Source organism: Thermobia domestica, chromosome 1 (genome assembly GCF_964235325.1).
Source record: "Thermobia domestica chromosome 1, izTheDome1.hap1.1, whole genome shotgun sequence".
NCBI lineage: Eukaryota > Metazoa > Arthropoda > Insecta > Zygentoma > Lepismatidae > Thermobia > Thermobia domestica.
In genome coordinates, this window is record NC_137454.1 from 313,911,939 (window position 1) to 313,933,863 (window position 21,925).

The 21,925-nt window shown below is 37.7% G+C and overlaps 1 protein-coding gene across 1 annotated transcript in view; it reads right to left on the reverse strand.

Annotated features, from left to right (window-relative positions):
• Positions 1-1,931: 1,931 nt before the first annotated feature.
• LOC145680684 (recQ-mediated genome instability protein 1-like) overlaps positions 1,932-21,925 on the reverse strand; it is a 50,613-nt gene continuing 30,619 nt past the window's right edge. Inside the window, exons 6-8 of the mRNA XM_081751577.1 lie at positions 14,133-15,221; positions 5,747-5,842; positions 1,932-2,249 (exon numbers count right to left, since the gene is read on the reverse strand). Coding sequence (XP_081607703.1) covers positions 2,088-2,249; positions 5,747-5,842; positions 14,133-15,221 — 1,347 coding nt within the window. The 3' untranslated portion in view covers positions 1,932-2,087. The remainder of the gene's footprint in view (positions 2,250-5,746; positions 5,843-14,132; positions 15,222-21,925) is intronic.

Consider the following 21,925-nt stretch of genomic DNA (forward strand, 5'->3'; position numbering starts at 1 on the left):
TTTCCCCCTTAAAACCACGGCGCAGTAAGTGATGATCGCGGAGAACGGTTTCATCAGGACATCGCCACATTTGAAAAGTGTTACAATGGAAAATGGACTGAAAGTATGCTTGCTGAGTATTCTGGTCTATTAGTCTATTACCAGAGAGATTCTAGATGATGTCGACCAAAGAAAGTATTTTAAAGGGTACATCAACAAAATTTAATATTAGTATAATCCTCCTTCCTAGCCTACATTAGATAGTAAATAGGTACATTTCGTATGATATGTTATGGTCTGCCCAACAGAAACGTGACGTGATGGTACATTTTGGTTTCCACCAATGATTTCAGCACCTGTCATTTAGTTAAAATCACATAATTTCATTTGGAGGACAGAAAAAAAAGTTTAAATTTGTTGCACAGTGTAATAATCCTATCTATTATAATAGTGAAACCAATTAGTTTTTATAGTGACTATATAGCACTAAGCATCATTGCTACCGCTGGAGGTGTAGACTGGTACAGTCTGTTTCGGTTTTAACTAATTATTATTAAATTCTTCATGATTTTTAGATTCTAAAATTTCGCGAAACACCTTAGCGGGACTCTGACACATCGGTTGAAAACCACTGGATCAGAGGGTAAGGTGCTGTAATTTACTCCACCACAAGAACTTAGTTGCAATTTAGACAAAAAGCAGGTATGGAAGCTAGTCATATAACTTTTAATAATAACTTTGGACATCAACCTTCACTTGATTCACGAAAGGTGAACTTTTTTTTAGTAGTCTGGTACATCACTTTATGTGATCGGAAGAATAAACACGTTACTAAACCTAGGGACTTATAAAGCGGCCATTTTATTTTAGATTATATTATGATTATAGAATATACAAATTTCTATCAATATTCCGACACTGGTATCGAGGATAGATAAACTGAATAATTCGGATATGATTATTTCTATTATATGGATATAGGCATTCCTGATCAACTCTTTGCGGTCACATGTCCAGTTCATTAGATATTCATTCCAGTGAAGAATTACATTTAGTATCATTCTGGAGATGGTAAACATTGAAATCACTAGCGACATTTCTTCAGTTCTCTTTAAACTGATTTTCAACTTTTGGTCAATAGGTAGAAATGGAAGGATTAAATATATCGGAGAGTTGTTGGATTGATGTTTAGCGTTCCTTCCAGCACCGAGGCGAGCCTACAGGTTCCGAACGTGGGATCTGAACGACGAAAGCTCCTACTGGAAATCGAACCCGGGTCTCCCAAGCCGAAGACGTGTACGCTAACCATATAGCTAGGAAAGAGCTCGGCAAAGAGTTATTGTAGCAATACAGAATGCTTGAAGACTTTCCTTTTTTCGTGATAGCAGCTTACTAATGTATGAAGAGAAAAATCGAGAAAAAAAAAAGTATCCATTTCACCCTACATTCTTAAGACTACAAAACCTAAAACCATAATAGCTAGAGCTAATGTAAACCACTTAAAACCCCCCTGTATGGGTAAATCCAAAAACTTCTTTCTTTGTTGTTCTCTACTGTATTACGAATTTATTAATCACTGGCAGCACTATTAAGATTTAAAACCCACAGTAACACACACACACACACACACACATCTTCTGACTTTCTGTGAATGCAAAGCACCCTTGTTTGATCCAATCATATGATCTGAATAACATGTTAGTTATTTTTCTGCTTTGTCCAGCTTTTTCCCCCCGCAATACACATTTCATTTTTTTTTTTCGTATAGTTCACTGGAATGTATAATCCATTGATCTAGAAGTTATGATATCAGTATGTCTAAGATTAAGCTGAGTACGTTTTTTGGCTTTTTAAATATGAAATCAATAATATTTCTCTTACTGACAACTCAGATTTGCTGTGCAAAAAAGAGCACAATAAGATCTCAAAGATAGGAAGACAAAAATATTAAGTTTACACTGCAGTAAGAATTATTTATTATGCATTTACACTAATATAAACAGGGCGCATACAAAAATATGATTATCAAAGGACGCTTCTCATACTTACGTAAAACATTTACAATAAAATCTATACAGCTGTACAAACTCATTCACACTAAAATGTGATTATGAACGATTTGCTTGCTGGATTCTTGTATCTAATTGTTCTTTATGTATTCGAGTTATTTCAGTCAAATGAACCACAACTGGTCTTTCCTGTCCAGGTGACAGCTTAATATGGAACAAACAATTCAAGTTAATGAGCTTCTTCTTTGCTTGATTAAAACCCTGAAAAGAAAAAGAATACTAGTTACTGTATGTCGACAAGTAATGCGCATCTAAAGTTATAGTATACTAATAATATACTTTAAATTTACTTAAGAAAATCAACTAACGAAAGGTTACTAATTTAATTTCCGGACGTGGATAACCTATGACACTTGCTACGCAATTTCTAGCGAAATTTTGCAAAAGCATGCTGCTTAGTAATGACACAAAAAGACAGTACTACCTCTGCATTTATATACAAGTAATTATGGTGCGAAAAGTGACATGACCATAACTGGCAACTAACATCAAATAATAGAGCTGGTACGAGAGTATTTTCATTTGATTTTAATAGTAGTTGATTACAGGAAATCTCTGGAGTGTTTCAGGGAACATTTCCAAACATTGCTCCATCATGAACAAAGAAGTACTGGTAGTTCGGAAAATTACGGCGCAGCAGGATATCTTTGAATAACAAAGCAAGATTCTGCCAGCCCGTCATGGCCATGGCTGATAACAATGTGCGGGACTGTTAACACCTTTAAATGGATTCTAGGCATCATATTACATCAGTGCACATCTTGTACCAATATATCCATACGAAAAGTTCGTTCTCTTCAAATACCAGTAGCAAGCTCGTGTTGAATGGCAAGGTTAATGATCCAAAGGTTTGAAAATGCCGTGTAGCAGAAATAGTAACGTATAACAAGAGTTGGACTTGACATTATGATTCCGCAAAGGAATCATTAGTCGGAATTTTGGATCATCTTAGACAAGATACTATGTAAAAAGCATGCACACAGCATCAGCAGACGAATGGTGATCACTTTCTTCCAGAAAAGCGGACGGTAGCCACCGTTTTAAGTGTTCTCCACTATCATGACAACGCTCCTGCATAACCTGCAATGCAAATAATCGAATTTTGAATACTCACGTGTCTAATTTCGCCTGTCCAGATCCAGATCTGGCGTAATATGACTTTTTTTTCTCGAAAATGAAAAAGAACATTCGGGAAGAATAGTTAAACAGAGCAGAACAGTAAGTTTAAGGTACTAACAAGAAGTGAATGGCGTGGGTGCTTCCAGGCATGGTTTTAAAAAGTACATAGCTGCATACATCATAAAGAGAGGTAATTTGAGAAGGTGTGTTATTTGGAAGTTTCCGTTCTTAGTTCTTCCATATCAGGAAATCAAATTTAGTAATACTCGTATCCCGAGAAATTCTTATAATTAGTTACACTAAAATTACAAATCGCTGGGCAAAGCAACCTTTATTTATAAAATAATAAATGTGTAACAGCTTCGCCAACTAACAGATCATATTGGCTTCATCATTATCATACAGGAAAAACGGTAACAAATATCAAGATTTTTTTTTTCATTGATTAAACGTCCCAAGAATAGGTTCCCTCTCCCCATTAACCCTCTTTCAAATCGGAAGTGGTTAAAATAAATTTTTCCCGGTTTCAACATTTATCGCCATACAACTTCTGTCCAGAAAGTTTGGTGAATGAAGACATACTGCTTATGGTTGCAAGACTGCACCACAGTCGCATCCCACGCCAGACAGAGCAAGACATGTCTCAACAAGTTTCCGAGCGGTGGCGCTGCAAGTGTTCTTATCGTGTGTAAACAGCACATTGTAGAGTGAAGGTGTAGTGCACGCGATCGAAACCAAAACTGGATACCAAAATGGAGCACCGAACGAATGTGCTGTTCTGTTTTAAACTTGAAAAATTAGCGAAAAAGACTCATGAAATGCCGACGACAGTTTACGAAGAACGTACTGTCACCTTGAAATATGAACCGTTTCCCAGAAGGGCGAGGCAGCATCAAGACGCCCTTGAAATGGCCGACATGCAACTGCACGCATCCCGTACAACGTACAGAAAGTAAGGAACTTTTGGCCCAAGACCGTCGTGTGACAGTGCGAACGATAGCGGATACATAAATTATTTAAAATAACATGAGCAATCGGAAGACAGGTTGGAGACCGGACAAGATAGATGGGAGGTATCTTCATTCAGCAGTTGATATTAATTGACTTTATATATCGAGAAAGACCAGAATATACATGAAGTTTCACAATTACTGTTAAGATTTTGTTCACAAAGACAATCCAAAAGGCATTTCGAAGGAAAGACGAAATCGTCCTCATTGCAAGTTACGAGCTTCGCAGTATGTAGAAAAAGGAACTTATGATCACATAGCACACAAAATCTATTCGCTTTAGAGCAGTGGTTCCCAAACTGGGAAGAGACGGTTCGCCCTTGAAGTGGCGTGGGAAGCGAACAAGGGAGACGCAAGGTACTGATAAACTACATTCTTAATTATAAATATTAAGGATGTTGTAACAAAAGACGTTAAATTAAATATCGCACAAACACGAACTAACTATTGAGTAAGAACTCTAGTTTTATGAAGAACAAAGCTGGTAGAAAATAGTACTCCACTACGATAGTATGCAAAAGTCTTGCTGGAAATAAAGAAAAATTGGTGAGAATATTATTATTATTATTATTATTATTATTATTGAAGATTTGGGGATCCAATACTGAATCTCAAATTGCAGAAGGGGTCAGACAAAATGCACGTATTACCAACAAGGAAGAAGGAGGGAGGCGTGAAGTATGCCCTGTTTACGAAGAGGGCTCCAGGTAAACAGGCTGGGAACTATTGCTTTACCAGAAAACGTCTAATGTCTTGCTGGACATCCTGGAGACATCTGAACGAATGAATAATATCGTAATTCAAAACGTTAAAAATCTTTGAAAGAAATGTGTCACATTGGTGTAACTTTGCTAGGGAGATAACTGAAGATTATCTGCTTGTGATGAAAAACTACTTCCGCGATATCCCTAAGCCCTAAATTAGGTGTTATTGTTTTCACGTATGAATTTGTCTAAAGTTTCTACACTGTCTCTTGGAAAGCAAATTATTTTTAGGCTACATAGTCTAAAATGTCATTTTTTCTACTTATTGCAAAACTTATAACTCAGAAACAAAGCAGATTCCGAGTTCCGTTCACACAGACCTTTTGGTTATCGGAAAGAGAAGAATTATTTCACAAACATTGTAACTGAAATTATGGACACGTGTATACGATATATTTTTTCGTTTGTTGGAGTTTATTCGAGTTTACCATCTCTTTTAAGTGCCGAGGCTATATGAAACATGGACCTGCACTTTAAGGTGGAATATGAACCATTGTACTTCCTTAAATGCTCTCCCAACGAGAATCGAACCCGGGACCCTACGCACCAAAAGCGCATGCGCTAGCCACTAAACCAGCAGGAAGACCTCATTGGTAGCTCTATTGTGTACTTTACGGTAGCAGTCCCATTATATTGATCTACTTCAACAACATACCAGTACGACGGCACTGCTTAAGACAAAAATTATAAATGTTAGATGTCTCTCTTCGTTCATCTGCAGTATTTGACAATGTTTATTCAACATAATGCTATTATCTTTAATTTTGACTAAATATCTCCTTCTTCTATAAAGTGAAATACGTACGTTCATTATCTTCTCTTTAAAAATTGGATTTCCTGACATCCTCTCTCGCATCATCTGCAGTTCTGGCACACTGAAACCTACGATGTCCTGCAACACCTGAAAAAAGAATACAATACTGTTCCATGTTATCTTTGCTTTACTTTTAGTAACATCACAAAAGAAAATAAAAATCTAAAAAAGCAAGTTCTGGTTAAATGTGTCTGATGAAGCCAAGGTGTTTAGTTAGTTGGCGAAACTATTACACAATTTTTAATTTTAATCAAAACTTGCTTTGTTCAGATATTTTTATTTCTTTTGTGAAGTTACAATCTTCTAGCAAACTGGAAATACCTATTATAGTTTCTTTACCAACACAGCTCCAGTTTCAACACAGATCGTAAGCATTCTTTACCAAAAGTTTCATTTCCTGCATATTTGTTGAATTTTAAGCTATATGAATCTATGAATATTTCCGTGTAGTTTAATACACGAAAATAGGCATATTATTAAAACAAATACTCAAAAATTTTAACTTATTTATATATATATTTCATAATTAGGGACATAAGTATCTAGGTCCCGATTTGGAATATTTGTTAGTTTGGGTACAGATAATTCAAATTTAAAAATTTCTTTAATACACACTAAGGAAGGAAAGAAAAGTATAGACAAATATGAGAACGTTGTACACCATCAGTAATAACAGGAAAGTATAGCTTCAGTCTGGCTGCAGATTCAGCATGAAAAAGAGTAATAATCAGGATGGAGAAAAATCATTTTTGTTGATATTTTTTTTTTTTTTTTTTAATTTAAATCGATTTAAACCAAATCTTTCTCTTCGTATAATACAAGTCGCGAACTGAAGAAGAAAATTAAGAATTAGTATTAAATGTTAATTTTGCCATTTAAGTGAAAGTATTGGGGTTGAATTTTGAATTAATCCCCAATCGTTAACCTATTTTAATCCCAAACAATGTTTCTTCAGCATTAAGGGAAATGTACAGCAACATTTATCAACATGACACTTTTCTTTTCCCGAAAGTTACTGATATATATATTTCGCAGGGGCATATTTAAAAAAATCGGAACTAGCTAGCGACACGAAATACATATAAAATACATAAATTTCGCCTAAAATTAAGTAACTAACTCTATGGCCTACGGAACCCGGAGCTTCAATGCCACGTTTACAAAAGCTCTCCATTGACTTCTATCCTTAGCCAATTGGATCCAGTTTTTACTTTGTATTCCTATTTCTGGGAGATGTATCTTAATATTGTCCTCCCATCTGCGCCTAGGTCTTCCTAATGATCTTTTTCCGATTGGTTTTCCAGTTAAGACTTTGAACGCGTTCCTACTTCCTTCCATCCTGGCTATATGACCTGCCCACCTGAATCTCCTAGGCTTGATGACCTTAACAATGTTTGGTAAACCGTATAAATTATGTAGTTCCTCGTTATGAAGTTTCCGCCATTCCCCATTCCCGTTCCTCTTGGGTCCGAATATTCGTCTCAGGATCTTGCTCTCAAATACTTTCAGTCTATGCTCTTCCCTCATAGTAAGCGACCATGTTTCGCAACCATACAGAGCAACAGGCATGATTATCATTTTATATATTTTAAGCTTCAAATTTCTCGACAAAATTCGCGACGACAAAAGATTTTGAACTGATTAATAACAAGTATTCCCTGCTTTTAGTCGACATTTAAGTTCTTCGTGAATATGGTTTAGGTTTGTTAATATTGGACCTAGATATCTGGAAGTATCCACTTTATCAAAAGTATTATTCGATATTTTAACGCATCCAAAATTTGCCGTATTATGATCCCGAGGAACTTCTATGTATTTAGTACATAAATTTCGCTTAGTTTTAATTTTTTTCGAGAGGGGATCGGACCCCTCTAATTGCGCTTCTATTATCTGGAAACAAACAAATAGACGTGGACACAAGAAAATTTTCGCCTTAAATGTCCATGGTGATTTCTCCGTTAGAATAGTTAACGATTTAAAAACCTTATGTTACGAAGAGAAGAAAGCAGAATTCACCCGTTATCCGTTCAAAATGGGATTTTCCCTAGTTATCCTTTGCATGATACTCGTTTTCTTACTGTGCTTGCATACATTTGCGTCTCATTGTATTATGATTATTAAGAGCTTGGAATTTTTTTTTCTTCTGAAAAGCTGTGGTTTTAACACAACGGTTCTTCGAGGTATATTGAGTTTGTTCGATCAAGTTTTCATAAAATCCCTACAATGATGCGCACCATGTTGGTATTGGTAGCGATGTTCCGATAAGCGGGATCAGTGCTGTATCAGCGCAAAAGCCACTGTAAACGAGTACAATCGAACTATGGACAATCAATATGTAGAAATAATACGAAAGTAGATTTTCCGATCATCGAGAAAAAGTCAGCGACGCATTGTTAAGAACTGAGTGCGTAGAAAAGTATGTGCAGACATTTGTCCATGAATTGGCAGAATTTTCATGCAGGTACATCAACAGTTGCGTGACACACACTTATTGTGCCCGCACATTGGTTATTGTATACAAAGACGAATACTTCCTTGCCAACACGCTGGCATGTGTTACACGGTCAGGTGAATACAAAAGAAGATTTTTGGGATTTCAGTGATTTATTGAGGTGATAACACGTCCTTTACGCCCGCGGAAAGGTTACTGTTCGGAACAAAAGTTCCCTACTTTATTGAGAATGATCATGGGACATGGATTGACTTACTGTTCATCAGCGAAGATACAGAGAACTGTCTAAAGTTTTGTCTGTGATCTTTTCGGGCTCGGAATCTGTGTTTCAATGAAAACGAAATGAAATCTTTAAGCTTTACGTCCCACGATTATGCCGGCTAGGCTAAAGGAGTCTGTGATGATGAGAAATGACTGAAATGGTGGAATGAAAGTGGAAGGAAGCGGGAGAACCTCGAGAAAATCCACGCACACGGTGTTTGTCTACCACAAAGCTCAAGTGTTTTAATAGAGAACGTTTTAGCAACACGGACCAATATCGCACACAAGCAGAAAAACCTTACACATTCTGCAAGATCACTTTGACAATACTCGCATCGCCCGATAGTTATTTACAGGGAATTCTAAAGAAGCGCGTCTTGTCTCTTGGTACTGATCAACTCAAAATAACGTATACGTGTATCGCTCTGAATTAAATGAAACACACCTGACTGACTATCAATTTACTGGGACGCTATGGAAAGTGGTTGGATAGAGATAATTTGGAACACGTGATGAAGACTTTATGTTTTATGTGATGATAGGTGATAGTTTTCATTATACCTCACTACAACTTATGTAAGTAAATAAAACAGTACATATTCTGTCTTTCGATACACTTTATTTCCGGCCACACTATATAATGGTATCTAACTACTAACTCTATGGCCTATGAAACCCGGGATTCAATACCGTGTTCATGAAAGATCTCCCTGTCTTTAGCCAACTGAATCCAGTTTCTATTCTGCATTCCTATTTCTGTGAGATCAATCTTAATATTGTTCTTCCATGTGAGCCTAGGTCTTCCTAATGGCCCTTTTCCGATTGGATTTCCAGTTAAAACTTTGAAAGCGTTACTATTTTCTTCCATTCTGGCTACATGACCTGACCTCTTAGACTTGATGTCACATCAAATTTTCAAAATTTGCATTCTGAACTTGGAATGTATTAAATTGAAACAGTACTATCTCGAGATCTACCTAGGATTTGGCTTAGTCGCAGGATGATCCTTTTTTTTTTTTTTTTTTTGTTTGTTTGTTTTTTTGTTTACGTCCCACAATTATGAAGCGAGGCTAAGGGAGACGGTGGTGATAAAAGTGAAAGGAGGAAACTGAAGAGCCCCGAGAAAACCCACGAACATTATGTTTTTCTATTACAAAGCATGAAGTATTAAGAAATTGTCAAAATAGCGAGTCTCACTGTGCAACAATCGTCGTATACCATGACTCTACACGTTGCATGAGAATCACTGTTAGTAGCAGATAATAGTTAACTGTATTTTTCTTATATTTATGATATAATAAATAATTTATTCCAGCGGAATAAAAACTATCAATTATTATTGCGAACAAGCGACACACTCTTCAGCGCCATAAAAGTTAGTTTTTCTCGACAACTACGCATGAGAGTTTACCCTCAAGCATGTCACTTTGTTCAGCTAAAAGCCATCCAGCGATCGATGTCTCATCTATGCACAATATTACAGCTATAGTCCGCGTCACCCGAATTGGTGTCACTGGAATCAGCCGATAAGCTCACAGTGCGCTGTTACGAAACCTTCGGTGATGAATTTAATCATTCATAACTGTCCACAAATGCGAACAAAATCAATTTCAAATCATTAGATTCCTCTCTGAAGATTTAGTAATAGTACACTGCGAGCTTATTGACTGATGCCAAACGCCAACTCGGGTGATGCGGACTATAACACAAAAAAAAAAAAAAAAAAAAAAAAAAAAGATGATTTTGAAAATGAAATCCTTAAGTTTTATGTCCCACAATTGTGCCGGCTAGGGTAAAGGGGACGGTGATGAAGGGTAATTAATAAAGTGGGAGGAAACGGCAGAACCGCGAGAAAACCCACGCACACGGTGTTTGAAATGAAATGAAAACTTTCAGTTTACGTCCCACATTTATGCCCGTTAAGCTAAAGGAGACGGCGATGATGAGAAGTGAATGAAATGGTGGAATGAAGAACAGTGGAAGGACGATGTTTGTCCACCACAAAGCTCACTTGGCGCGAACTGGGATCGAACCAAGGACCCCATGCACCAGAGGTGAACGCTCTACCACTGAGCCACCCGCGGCCCCAATCATAATTTTGGGCTCGCTCGTCTTACTAGTACAATAATGAAAAGCCTGATAAGGGCATGCTTTAGGATCAGTATCATTTTAATGGATGTCTTGGTTATCGTACAGGATTGATTAAAAAAATAATAATAATAATAATAATAATTATTATTATTATCATCTTATTCTTCTCGAAGATTTTAACTGAATTCCTACAATTAGTTAATAATTTTAAGGAACACATATTACATAACTTGAAGCTTATTTTACTCTCTCTATATTTTCTTCTGATATATTTCGAAATATAAACGTACCTCATTCTCAGACTGGTTCAGTTATATACTTTTAATGTTGTACATCCCTAAAATTTCTATCGTGTAAACTTCCAAAAACTAGTATATTTGAGAATATATGATTATTCTGCACAAAAGATAGTGAAATGTTTATAGTTGGTTGTATAGACATTCCACTATCTATTGTACATTATAATAATATATTCTCAGTTCTACGAGTATATACATATTTACATGATGGAAATTTCTCTGATCTACGATGTACGTAAAAAAAAACTATATATGTGAAGCAACCAGTATCGTCTGAGAATAGAGTCTACTTTTAATTCGAAATATCAGAAAAAAATAGAGAAAACATAAAATATAGGATAGGATGCATGCATTTTAGCTGACTTTACAATCGAATGGACAGAGGTTGATTCATTTATATTAAGCCGAAGTCAATGTGCTCCTGTACCGAGCAACAACAGTATCTCGTTAGCTACGCAGTAGAGCGATGTCGTCGAGCGTAGTGTGATGCCCCAAAACTGAACAGATTCTGGGAGGGTTTCATTGTGGCACTTTGCGTCGCTCAACATAGAAATGTGTCAAGTATGTAATTTTAGTGTAGGTCGTGCCACTGTGAATCGTATTATACGGAAATATGTGGCACAGAGTCTTGGCCCAACACACCGATGCGAGCAGCTAGAAACCAGCCTCTCCTCAAGAGGACTCCGGTGACCTCCGACAATCCTCCAACACAACGTGCGATGGCCAGCAAATGCCGCACATTACAGGCGACAATCAACCGCGCCATTCCCAGGGATTTGCGCCTTATGATCATTCGCAAGAGCAGTGTGCACGCCCTGAAATCATGTAATGTGGTAGAGCGAAAAAGGAACTGCAGTAAAGTGTACGAACATCATATCGTGGGTGATCGGTGCAAGGTTGTTGTTACCTTTCATGAGGCGTGGATTTATCTCACAGACTGTGATATAAAGTTCGTACCATTACATACAGACCTGTTGACATTAAAGGGCCGAAGCACGTTCTTCCCCTAGTGCGCAATTTCTCAAAAGGATTCACATGACTGTGGTCGGTTTATCGTACAGGGTCAAACGGCATCTCCGAAGAATGGAGTGAAACTTCAAACTGAATGCTGCGTACTACCAAACTAATGTCCTGTAAATTGAAATGTACCAGCATGAAATCCCAGCATTGTACGGACAAACGTGAACCAGGTTGAACTGAACAAAGACGAGGCATCTAGCCACATGGCAAAAACACAGCTGGAATTCTATCGCCGTATGGAACAGGAAACTGGAATTGCGGCAATTCCCTTCTTTGACATCACTGTCAAGAGTCCAGGTACAGCCCAATGAACTATTGTGTTTTAGGACTCCTGAAGTAGCTACCTTTTCCATTGTCAAGTCAGCACCGTCTCCGGCCTATGGAAAACCTATAAAGAGGGGTGGGATGCAATACCCATGGTCTAGCTGCAATGGAAACTCCGACACCAGGCCTAGTCAGTAGAAGTGGCCTTCAGATCGCGCACAACCGGTGGTGGAAACAAGTCATATTCGAGGTAAGTGGCACGAATTCCGTTCAATATAAATGAATCAACTTCTGTATAAAGGTTTGCAGTAGTTCGGTCACTTACTTTAAGCGTAAATTTACAACAAAATCTACTTAGTATTCGAACCTTAGTTCCTAGTTCTAGTACTTAGTATCTAAAATAAAATAAATATTTCAGTTTTACGTCCCTAGGTTATACCCTGTAGACTAAAGGAGACGCTGATGATGATAAGAATGAAATGGTGGAAGAAAGTGGGAAGAAACGAGAGAACCCAGAGAAAATCTACGCACAAGGCGATTTCCCCCCATAAAGTCCACTTGGCGCGAGCTGGATCGAACGAGGAACCCCACACACTAGAAGTGAGCATTCCACCACTGAGCCACCGCGCTCCTCAGAGTTAATCGTCTTGCACCGTATAAAGCTACTTTTCGGCCAGTCCTTCCGATGTCAGTTATTTTCTTGTGACAACTCTTGGTTGTCGATGCATAGTAAACGAAGGAAGTAAGTTATGGATCTGAACAGCAATAATTAAAGAGTGCGTGGTCCAGACTATATGATGGGTATGACATCAGTTCAACGCCTTCAACTTAATAGATTGGTCAACGTCATTTTTAGTACCCAGACTATAAGAAACGTGGATCTACAGTTTAATGTGGGATCCGAACTACCATAATCCATCAAATTTCAAGGCTCTTCCTCCCTCCCCCGGGAATCGAACCTGGAATTCCGTGCACCAAATACGTGCACGCTAGTCAGTAGACCAGCGAGGAGGACTCAAATTCCTGAAGTTTATATTCTCGGAGACATGCAATGTTGTTTTGCGTTGTCGTGCTGCAGAAAGATTCGGTTTCTGCTCACCAATGCAGAGTATTTTTGGTGTACAATGGTATTCATCCGCTCCAACTGTTCGGAGAATAGGCTGGCACTGAAAGTTCCACCGTTTGGAATGAACTCGTACTGAAATATCCCCTCAAAATTACAACAGATACAGAGCACCACCTTATGCTAGAAACGCCCGTATTTGGCGATAGGTTCTGGCACATGATTATTCATTCCACTGTTATGTATATCAGGATTTCGGAAAATATCAAGTTTTCGTCGATCATTTTTTCTTAGGAAACGCAGATAACGTAGGTTTTTCACGAAATTCTTGTACACATCTAGTCGCCTGTATTTGAGCAAGTGTTATTTCGTAAGCCACAATTAGGCAGCTTGTAAAAATAACGAACCATAATGTACTGTGAGATACCGAACTCACCTCAATCTGCGAGTAATAATAGTAATCGGATTTGCCTTTATGACCTGACGCACGACCTAGGAATCCACGATTTTCTCCCTACCTGACATTGGCTGATCGGCAAGATACTTGCAACCCGAGCGAAATGTCTTGAACCAAGGTTGTGCTGTGATGAACTACCTCTTCATTTTCCGTACGCTTCGGGTTGCTCTAGCGGCGCTATGACTCAGTTCGAACTCTTTAAAGTTTCCGAATTAGATTTTGCTACACCTTCATTTTCGCTTCTGTCAAATCACAGCACTACACAACCTTTCAGGGATCAAACTACCACTAACTATGCCCGGATAGCAAGCACCTCCGACTGCCTGCACTGCTTTGGCCATGTGACATGTAAGCCGTAAGCGATACATGTATGTCAACATTACACAACTTATCCTTAAATTATTTTCTTCAGCCCACACACTTTCGCTATACAGACTACCAATAATCAATGAAGTAACATACACACTTACATTTTCTGAGAAGCTGACCTCCATCAAACCAGAACCATCATTGATCTTGGCAACTAAGTCCCATTTATCATTTTTCACTTGTAGTTTAGATTTTAGCGTGAAAACAAACCCTTTAACAATATATTCACTCTCAGGAGTTGTAGGTGGTAAGCACAACAACTGAGATATATAAACAAAAGGACTTTGAGGAACTGTAACACACACTGACGTATCGTTAGATAATCTGCTAGTATTGTCCAAATCATTTCTTTGGTCCACAGAATTAGTTTCTTTTCTCATAAAAGATGTTATTTTGCTTTGTGTAGAAGGTACATTGGATGTAGTTTTAGCAGATAGTTTCTTCTGACCAGCACCAGACACTGTAGTTTGGGTTTCTGTTCTGAATATGTTTTGCTTAGGAGCTACACCTTTTACCGCGACAACTGGTTTAGAAGCAGTCCGATTAGTTATGGACAAATTCGTTTGACACAAGTTACCCGAATCTGTTTTTAGCTTCTTCGAGGCTGATAAACTTAAAACGTTTTTCTGTTTGAGATGATTTTTTATACTGTTTTGCTTTACATTATTTTCTGTTGTATTCTTCGACTGCTGTTGTACTTGTTCCATAAACGAGCTGTTACCGTCTCCTAATTCGTCAAAAGATAACTGCATTAAAAGACTATCTTCGTCATCTGAATCCACTGTAGCAGTATACCCAACACTAGTTGCTGATGAACTAGGAATGGATTTATTAACAGATGGAAACTGTTTCGCAAAACTTGGCACTTTATTATTTCTAACACTGTCACCACTAGTAGCTCGTGCATTAGTACTAGTACATTCTGTGACAGACGGAAGTTGTTTAGCAAAACTTGGCACTTTATTATTTCTAACACTGTCACCACTAGTAGTTCGTGTATTAGTAGTAGTAGATTCTGTGACAGACGGAAGTTGTTTAGCAAAACTTGGCGTTTTATTGTTTTTAATTAAGCTCGATAAAGTTTGATTCTCTAAAGCTGTCACATGTGCATCCAGTTCAAATTCCAACATCTCATCATCATCTGGAAAATCATTCCCTACGCTTCCCTGAGGCTGAGGTTGTTGTCTCCCCTGAAAAACAACGAACTATTTGGGTATATTGTAAATTCCAAAAACACATTTCTGTACGAAGCATAAGATGTTATCCATTATTGTTATTATTGAAATCAGAATGCAAGGGCACGTAAGTACTAAATAATGACAAGACATTTACCTCTTTAAGCCTTAATTGTACTTCTCAACAAAATTTGTACTACGTATTTCTTGTTTACATATAAGACCTGTACAATCGTAAGCAAAAGTGTGTACTCTTCTCATCATGTCAATAATTTTGCAATGAACAGCCGTATCTGAGTAGTGTTCCACTGTGCTCAAACTGAACCACTTCTTACTAAGTTATGATAAAGGATACGTGATGTGATTGGAAACTTTCAAGACAGTTGGCAACACTGCTCAGGAAGAGTAGATATAATCGCCCGTTAGCATGGAAGCGGTGGCTTGGTGTGTCCTTGAGACATGCTGAAACATAAACCGAGATATATATTTTCGGTTTATGTTTTATGTTTACGGTTTATGTTATGTTTATGTTCGGTTTATGTTATGTTTATGTTCTATCCGAGATTCAGCACGACGTAGCAACCAGTTGAGTGCGGGCGTGTGTGTGTGTGTGTTGGCGGATTTTTAAGTGCACAAAATGGATGAAAAATTGGAACAACGCGTTTGTGTGAAATTTTGTTTTAAAACTGGGAAATCTGCTTCGGAGACTTACGAACTCTTAAAAACAGCTTTTGGAGATAAACGTCTGAGCCGGTCAAACATGTTTATCTGATTTCACAGATTCAAAGATGGCCGCGAGTCAGTCTGGTCGGCCTTTAACATCAAAAACTAACGAAAACATTGCGAAAGTTGGCGATTTAGTGCGCTCAAACCGTAGATTTACAATTAGGGAGATGGCTGAAGACCTGAATTTAAATTTCTATGCGGTTCATTCAATTTTAACTGATGATTTGAACATGCGTCGAGTGCCCGCGAAATTAATTTCAAAAGTGTTGTCACACGAGCAGAAACAACACAAACTTGAAGTGTTCCAAGAACTGTTTAATCGAGCAGAAATGGACTCAGATTTCTTGAATTGGGTAATAACAGATGGTGAATCATGGGTTTATGGGTATGACCCACAAAGGCCCAATCTTCTCAGTGGAAGAGCCCAGATTCACCAAGACCAAAGAAAGCGCAATTCACGTCGGTCGAATGTGAAGACAATGTTGGTGTTTTTTTTCGATTCTAAGAGTACCGTGCATCATGAATTTGCCCCTAGGGGGCAGACAGTTAACCAGGAATACTGCAAAAGCGTCCTTTAGCGTCTGCGCGAAAATGTGCGGCGGAAAATGCCTGCCCTCTGGAAAGAAAAGAATTGGATTCTCACCACGACAATGCACCAGCACATTGTGCGTTCTCGATCTAGGGATTTTTGGGCAAATTCAACATTCTTGTACTTCCGCAACCCTCGTATTTCCCAGATTTGGCCCCGGCCGACTTCTACCTCTTTCCTAAATTAAAATTGTCATTGAAAGGGAAAAGATTTGAGGACATTCAAGCAAATACGGAGAGAGTGCTTCACACCATCACGGAAAATAATTTTCAGGAATGCTTCCAGAAGTGGAAACACCGTTGGAATCAGTGTGTTCATTCAGCAGGAGACTATTTTGAAGAAGATCCATCACAATAGCCTGTAAGTACTGCCATTTTTAAATTAGAAGCCCAGTCTTAAAATCCAATCGCATCTCGTATGTATGGAAAAAGAATGCATTTTTTGAGGGACTATACTATATTATCATCTACGGAGATGGGGAAGAACAAATAAATTTGGTTGCTGCAATCTCTAATTAGGATTAGTTAATGTAACCAGCTATCTTTTTCTTCCGTTTTTAATTAATATTTCACATATCTGTATTATAAATTAGTGGGAAATATACCGAATATCAGACTTCTGACGAATTTAAAACCGTCAAAAAACTCTTTACGTGATATGGGTTCTTTATTAGTCATTCTGTAAGATCAGTACACAGGGATAATATTTCAAATGGCATAAATAGATTTCAATAAATAAATCAATGATTTAACTAACCATGTTGTGCCTATGTGTTTATCCAAGTGAAAACATTTCAAAAGTTATTCCTGTTTTCTTCGTTAGTCATTTCATGTACGATGAACACCAAATTTCAAAATCTCACACACGTAGTTGTTCTACATTTCAACTCAACTCCTGACGCAACACCCTATAGGGAGGCAGAGGCTACCAGCTGGCTTGTGGCATTAATGCTTTTGGAGTGATGTGTGGTCAGCACATCGGTTCCCATCATCATTAATACTGGCTTTCTAGAGTTCGCTACTTCTTTCTTTCTAGAAGCTACTGAATTGTCCTCACAACGTTGGATGCATGCCGCAATGCCAACACCATCTACTTTGGGTACAAATTGCCAGCCATCTTTCCTCTGAACAGGGAGCTTATTTCCTGTGTCAGTCGTTACGTGAGCAGGCTATCGAAATGTGACGTCAGTCAGTCGAAAGCGCTATGTTTCGAATTCTCTGTACCTTTTTTTCATTTTTTACTTTTTAATTTGTTTATTTTTTGTTTAGGTAAGTGACGAAAAGCGACTTTGTTCAAGTCGACAGTAGAGAGGCAGGAGAGATCGCTAGTTGCAACCGACTAAACGATGAATATTCTATACTCTTGCTGCTTGCATTTTAATTAATTAGATTGAAAAGTCAATATAAAAATTAGTAGCCTTTTTCATTGTACAAAGCTCTGGGCCCTTGCGGAGAATTATCTGATAAAATAATTCACATTTCTAAAAATCTCTCGAATAAACCAACACATCAAGTTGAATGCAATGTACAATTTAAGAACTCGGGTGCCAATATTTTGAAAATCCATGGGTGAAAATCTATTAGTTTAGAAATAAAGAGTAAAATTTAAGGTTAGTGTCTAAGAACACGCGGATCAACATTTAAAAAGTTTGCAAAAGAAATGTGTTACATAAGAAGAAATTATTATTGCTAAATTAGGTAAATTACAAATACGATACACCTGTAACCTAACAAATAGCGAGGAATTTCAGAGGATAAAAATCATCACCTACAAAGTTCCAATTTTCCATACAAACGCATTATGTGCTCTCAACGATGAAGATGTGTTTCTTCCTTCTGTTTGGAAGTGTAATTTATCTTGAAATATTCACGCAAAATCCCCGTGAAATCTGATAGCTGTTGCGAAATGAGAGTTGATGCTTAGCGTTCTACTGTCGGAGGTCATGAAATAAACTACGTAAGGTGTATCAATAAAATGTGCAAAAGCAAGTACAGGCAAAACTCATGCAAACACAAAGTAAGTAAATACATATAGTATATCGAAGTAAAATAACTACTCTAGCGCTCGGTCCAGCTCCCAATCCTCTGTATTACTCGTCTGTCTTTGCTCACTCAGGCTCCTACAATCCTCATTTCGTAACCAAATTTGTAGAAGCAACCTAGTAGGAGATAACTGCTTTTTAATCACTTTGAGTCGAATTTGCTCCAGAAAATGCTGAATTCGTGGCCATAATGATTATACTCTCCCAAAGCAAGCCTATTCAACATTGTTTATGAATACTATTTTACAATACAAAACCACTTAGTATAAAGTACAAAGTGTTGATTTTATTCACAAAGTATAATACATGTATAGTAATTTTCTGTTGGTGCTTCTTAATCTGAACTATTTAAGAAACTTCTTCATATAGATCCTCAACCACGTGAGGTATTAACCTACAAGCAATATTAAGACTTTCCGTCATATGATTCACTTGTGATTGGGTTTCTATTTGTGAAGCGTTTTTAAATAGAATGATTGTAAATAGCGTCCACTTCTCCAACTTCGGCGTCCTGCTCTTCGGTGTTACTCGCTTGTATGCTATCTTCGGCTTACATTTCGTGGAGGGTTACAAAACAAATCCCCTTATGCCAGTACGCCTAGTGAACGGTAGTTATAGTAATCATTTTATTCAGATTTATTTTCTTTTCATATTTGCACCCATACTGTAAATTTGTAATACATGGTAGGCAGGAGAAAAAAATAAGTTTGCTTAATCGCTGATAAAAAACAAACCAACTATTATTATAAAACTGATATTTTGTGACAGTTTCACCAACTAATTACCTGGCTTCATCAGACACCTCTGATGAAGCGAAGTAGTTAGTTGGCGAAATTGTCACAAGATATTAGTTTATTTTTAATTATAGTATATAATGACAAATGTGTTTGCAAATTATTCTGACTAAGGAAAGTGACTTAATTGTTATTATATGAAAGCACCCGTATTTTTAATCTAGACGTCTTTCTTGTTTTTGAGCATTCTTCGTTTATCTTGAACTAATTTGTGCTCATATTTATTCGTAAAGGATCCTTAGATACTTTACCCTTATCTAATTCGGGTCTACCTTAAATGAAGTTGACAGTAGCATCCTTTTGTTTACTACTACTACTACTACTACTACTACTACTACTACTACTACTACTACTACTACTACTACTACTACTACTACTACTACTACTACTACTACTACTACTACTACTACTACTACTACTACTACTACTACTACTACTACTACTACTACTACTACTACTACTACTACTACTACTACTACTACTACTACTACTACTACTACTACTACTACTACTACTACTACTACTACTACTACTACTACTACTACTACTACTACTACTACTACTACTACTACTACTACTGACTGTAGTCTGACTTGTTTTCATATTGGTAAACGATTATCAAAGTCGAATGTCTTGCATTCAACATGATTGATCGAACGGCGACTACCCTCTACAGAAGCCGCCGATCTGAATGTTTAACGCGAACAAGAAACTTAGTCTCCTCGATAGCGGCACAGAATAAGGTTTTAACACCGCTCACGAAACGACCTGTAAGGAGGAAGTCAGTGTCCAGCAGGAGTTGGCTTTAGTTGTCCACATCTAACACTAGATTATAATACAAATCATGACAAGAAATATACTTAGCCAAGTAAATACTGTCCTACCACTCTTGTATTATAATGTAGTGTTAGATGTGGACAATTAGATACTATGTGAGTTATTGAACTTCGATGTTCATCAAGTGACTGACGAAGAGAGCAGGAGCGGCTATTGAAATGATGTCGCTCGGATAAACATAAAAACAATAAGGTAAGTTACGAAAAATGTAACAGAAGACAAAATAAATAATAAATTTCCGTACATTTAAACATGAGTCAGCACAATGTGTAAATAAGAATATCCACAGCACCACGAACAGGAAGCATGAAGTAAAGTGACAAATAGAAAAATGGAACAAGAAACTTTTTTTTTTTTTTAATCTTCACTATATCAAGTTAAAAGACCTTTTCACTACGTGTTGTTTTGGGTTTGAGATTATGTCAACATACGAGGGAGCATCGTAAAGTTCTGAAATTTTGTCAGTGTTATGTTTGGTTCTTATGTCCATGATGATAAGGAGCTAATTTCAGCTAATGATTTTTTTTTAAGTGTGTGCCAAAAGTGACAAAGTGCAAGATGGATAAGATTGAGGCTTGCAGTGTAATAAAGTTCCTGCATTTGAAGGGTAATAATGACGATTCATGACGAGATGACGGCTGTGTATGGCGATGATTGTCCATCTTATGACACCCTTGTAAAGTGAAAAAAGAAATTCCGAACTGGTCATATGTCCCTCACAGACGACCCACGACTTGGAAGACCATATCTGCGGACAATGCGGCCACTGTGAAGAAAGTGGAGTGTTTAATCCTCGAAGACAGACATACAACCATCCAAACGATTATGAATAAGACTTGGTCCCAGTTATGGTAGTGTCTGGAAAATTATCCATGACGAACTTCAGATGTCTAAGGTATCTGCGCGCTGGGTTCCTCGTTTGCTGACACCTTTTCAGAAGCAAACACGGCCTTTCCCAACAGATGTTGACGCTGTTAGAAAAGAAAAAAAGAGGATTTTTCGGACGTCTGGTAACCAAGGATGAAACGTAGATATATTAGTATGACCCAGAGACCAAAATTATGAGCATGCAGTGAAAGCATGTCAATCCCCCCCTCCCCCTCCTAACAAAAGACAAAGATGTAAAAGTCAGGGAGGAAGATCATGCTGTCCGTTTTTTGGGATTCTCGTGGGGTAATCGTCGCAGATTACCTTGCAAAAGAACAAACCGTCACTAGAAAATACTACAGCGCCTCCTGGACAAATTGCGCGATGCTCTGAAAACGAAATACCGCGACATGCTCTCGAAAGGCGTCCTTCTCCTAGCTGACAATGCACCAGCTCATTCATCTCAAGTTGCTGTCGACAAAGCAAGGGTGTATGACTTCCAGGTATTGTAACATTCGCCTTATTCTCCCGACCTTGCACTCAGTGATGTTTTCTTCTTCCCCAATGAAGAATCCGTTGCGTAGTCGCCATTTTGACAACAGATGACGTCATTCATGAAGTAGAAGAGTGGTTTAAAGCACAATGTGTAGACTTCTACAATGACGGTATTCGTAAAGTGAAGAAATGCTGGGAGAAAAGTGTAAATATGGGTGGTGACTACATAGAGAGGGGTTAACAACTACAAATTACAATAATCCCTGTATCCTGATTATTTTACTATGATAATTAAAACTTTACGATACCACCTCGTAGGTAATTTTAATATTTTTGTTATCACAAACAGGCTTTTAAAACCTAAATTTGC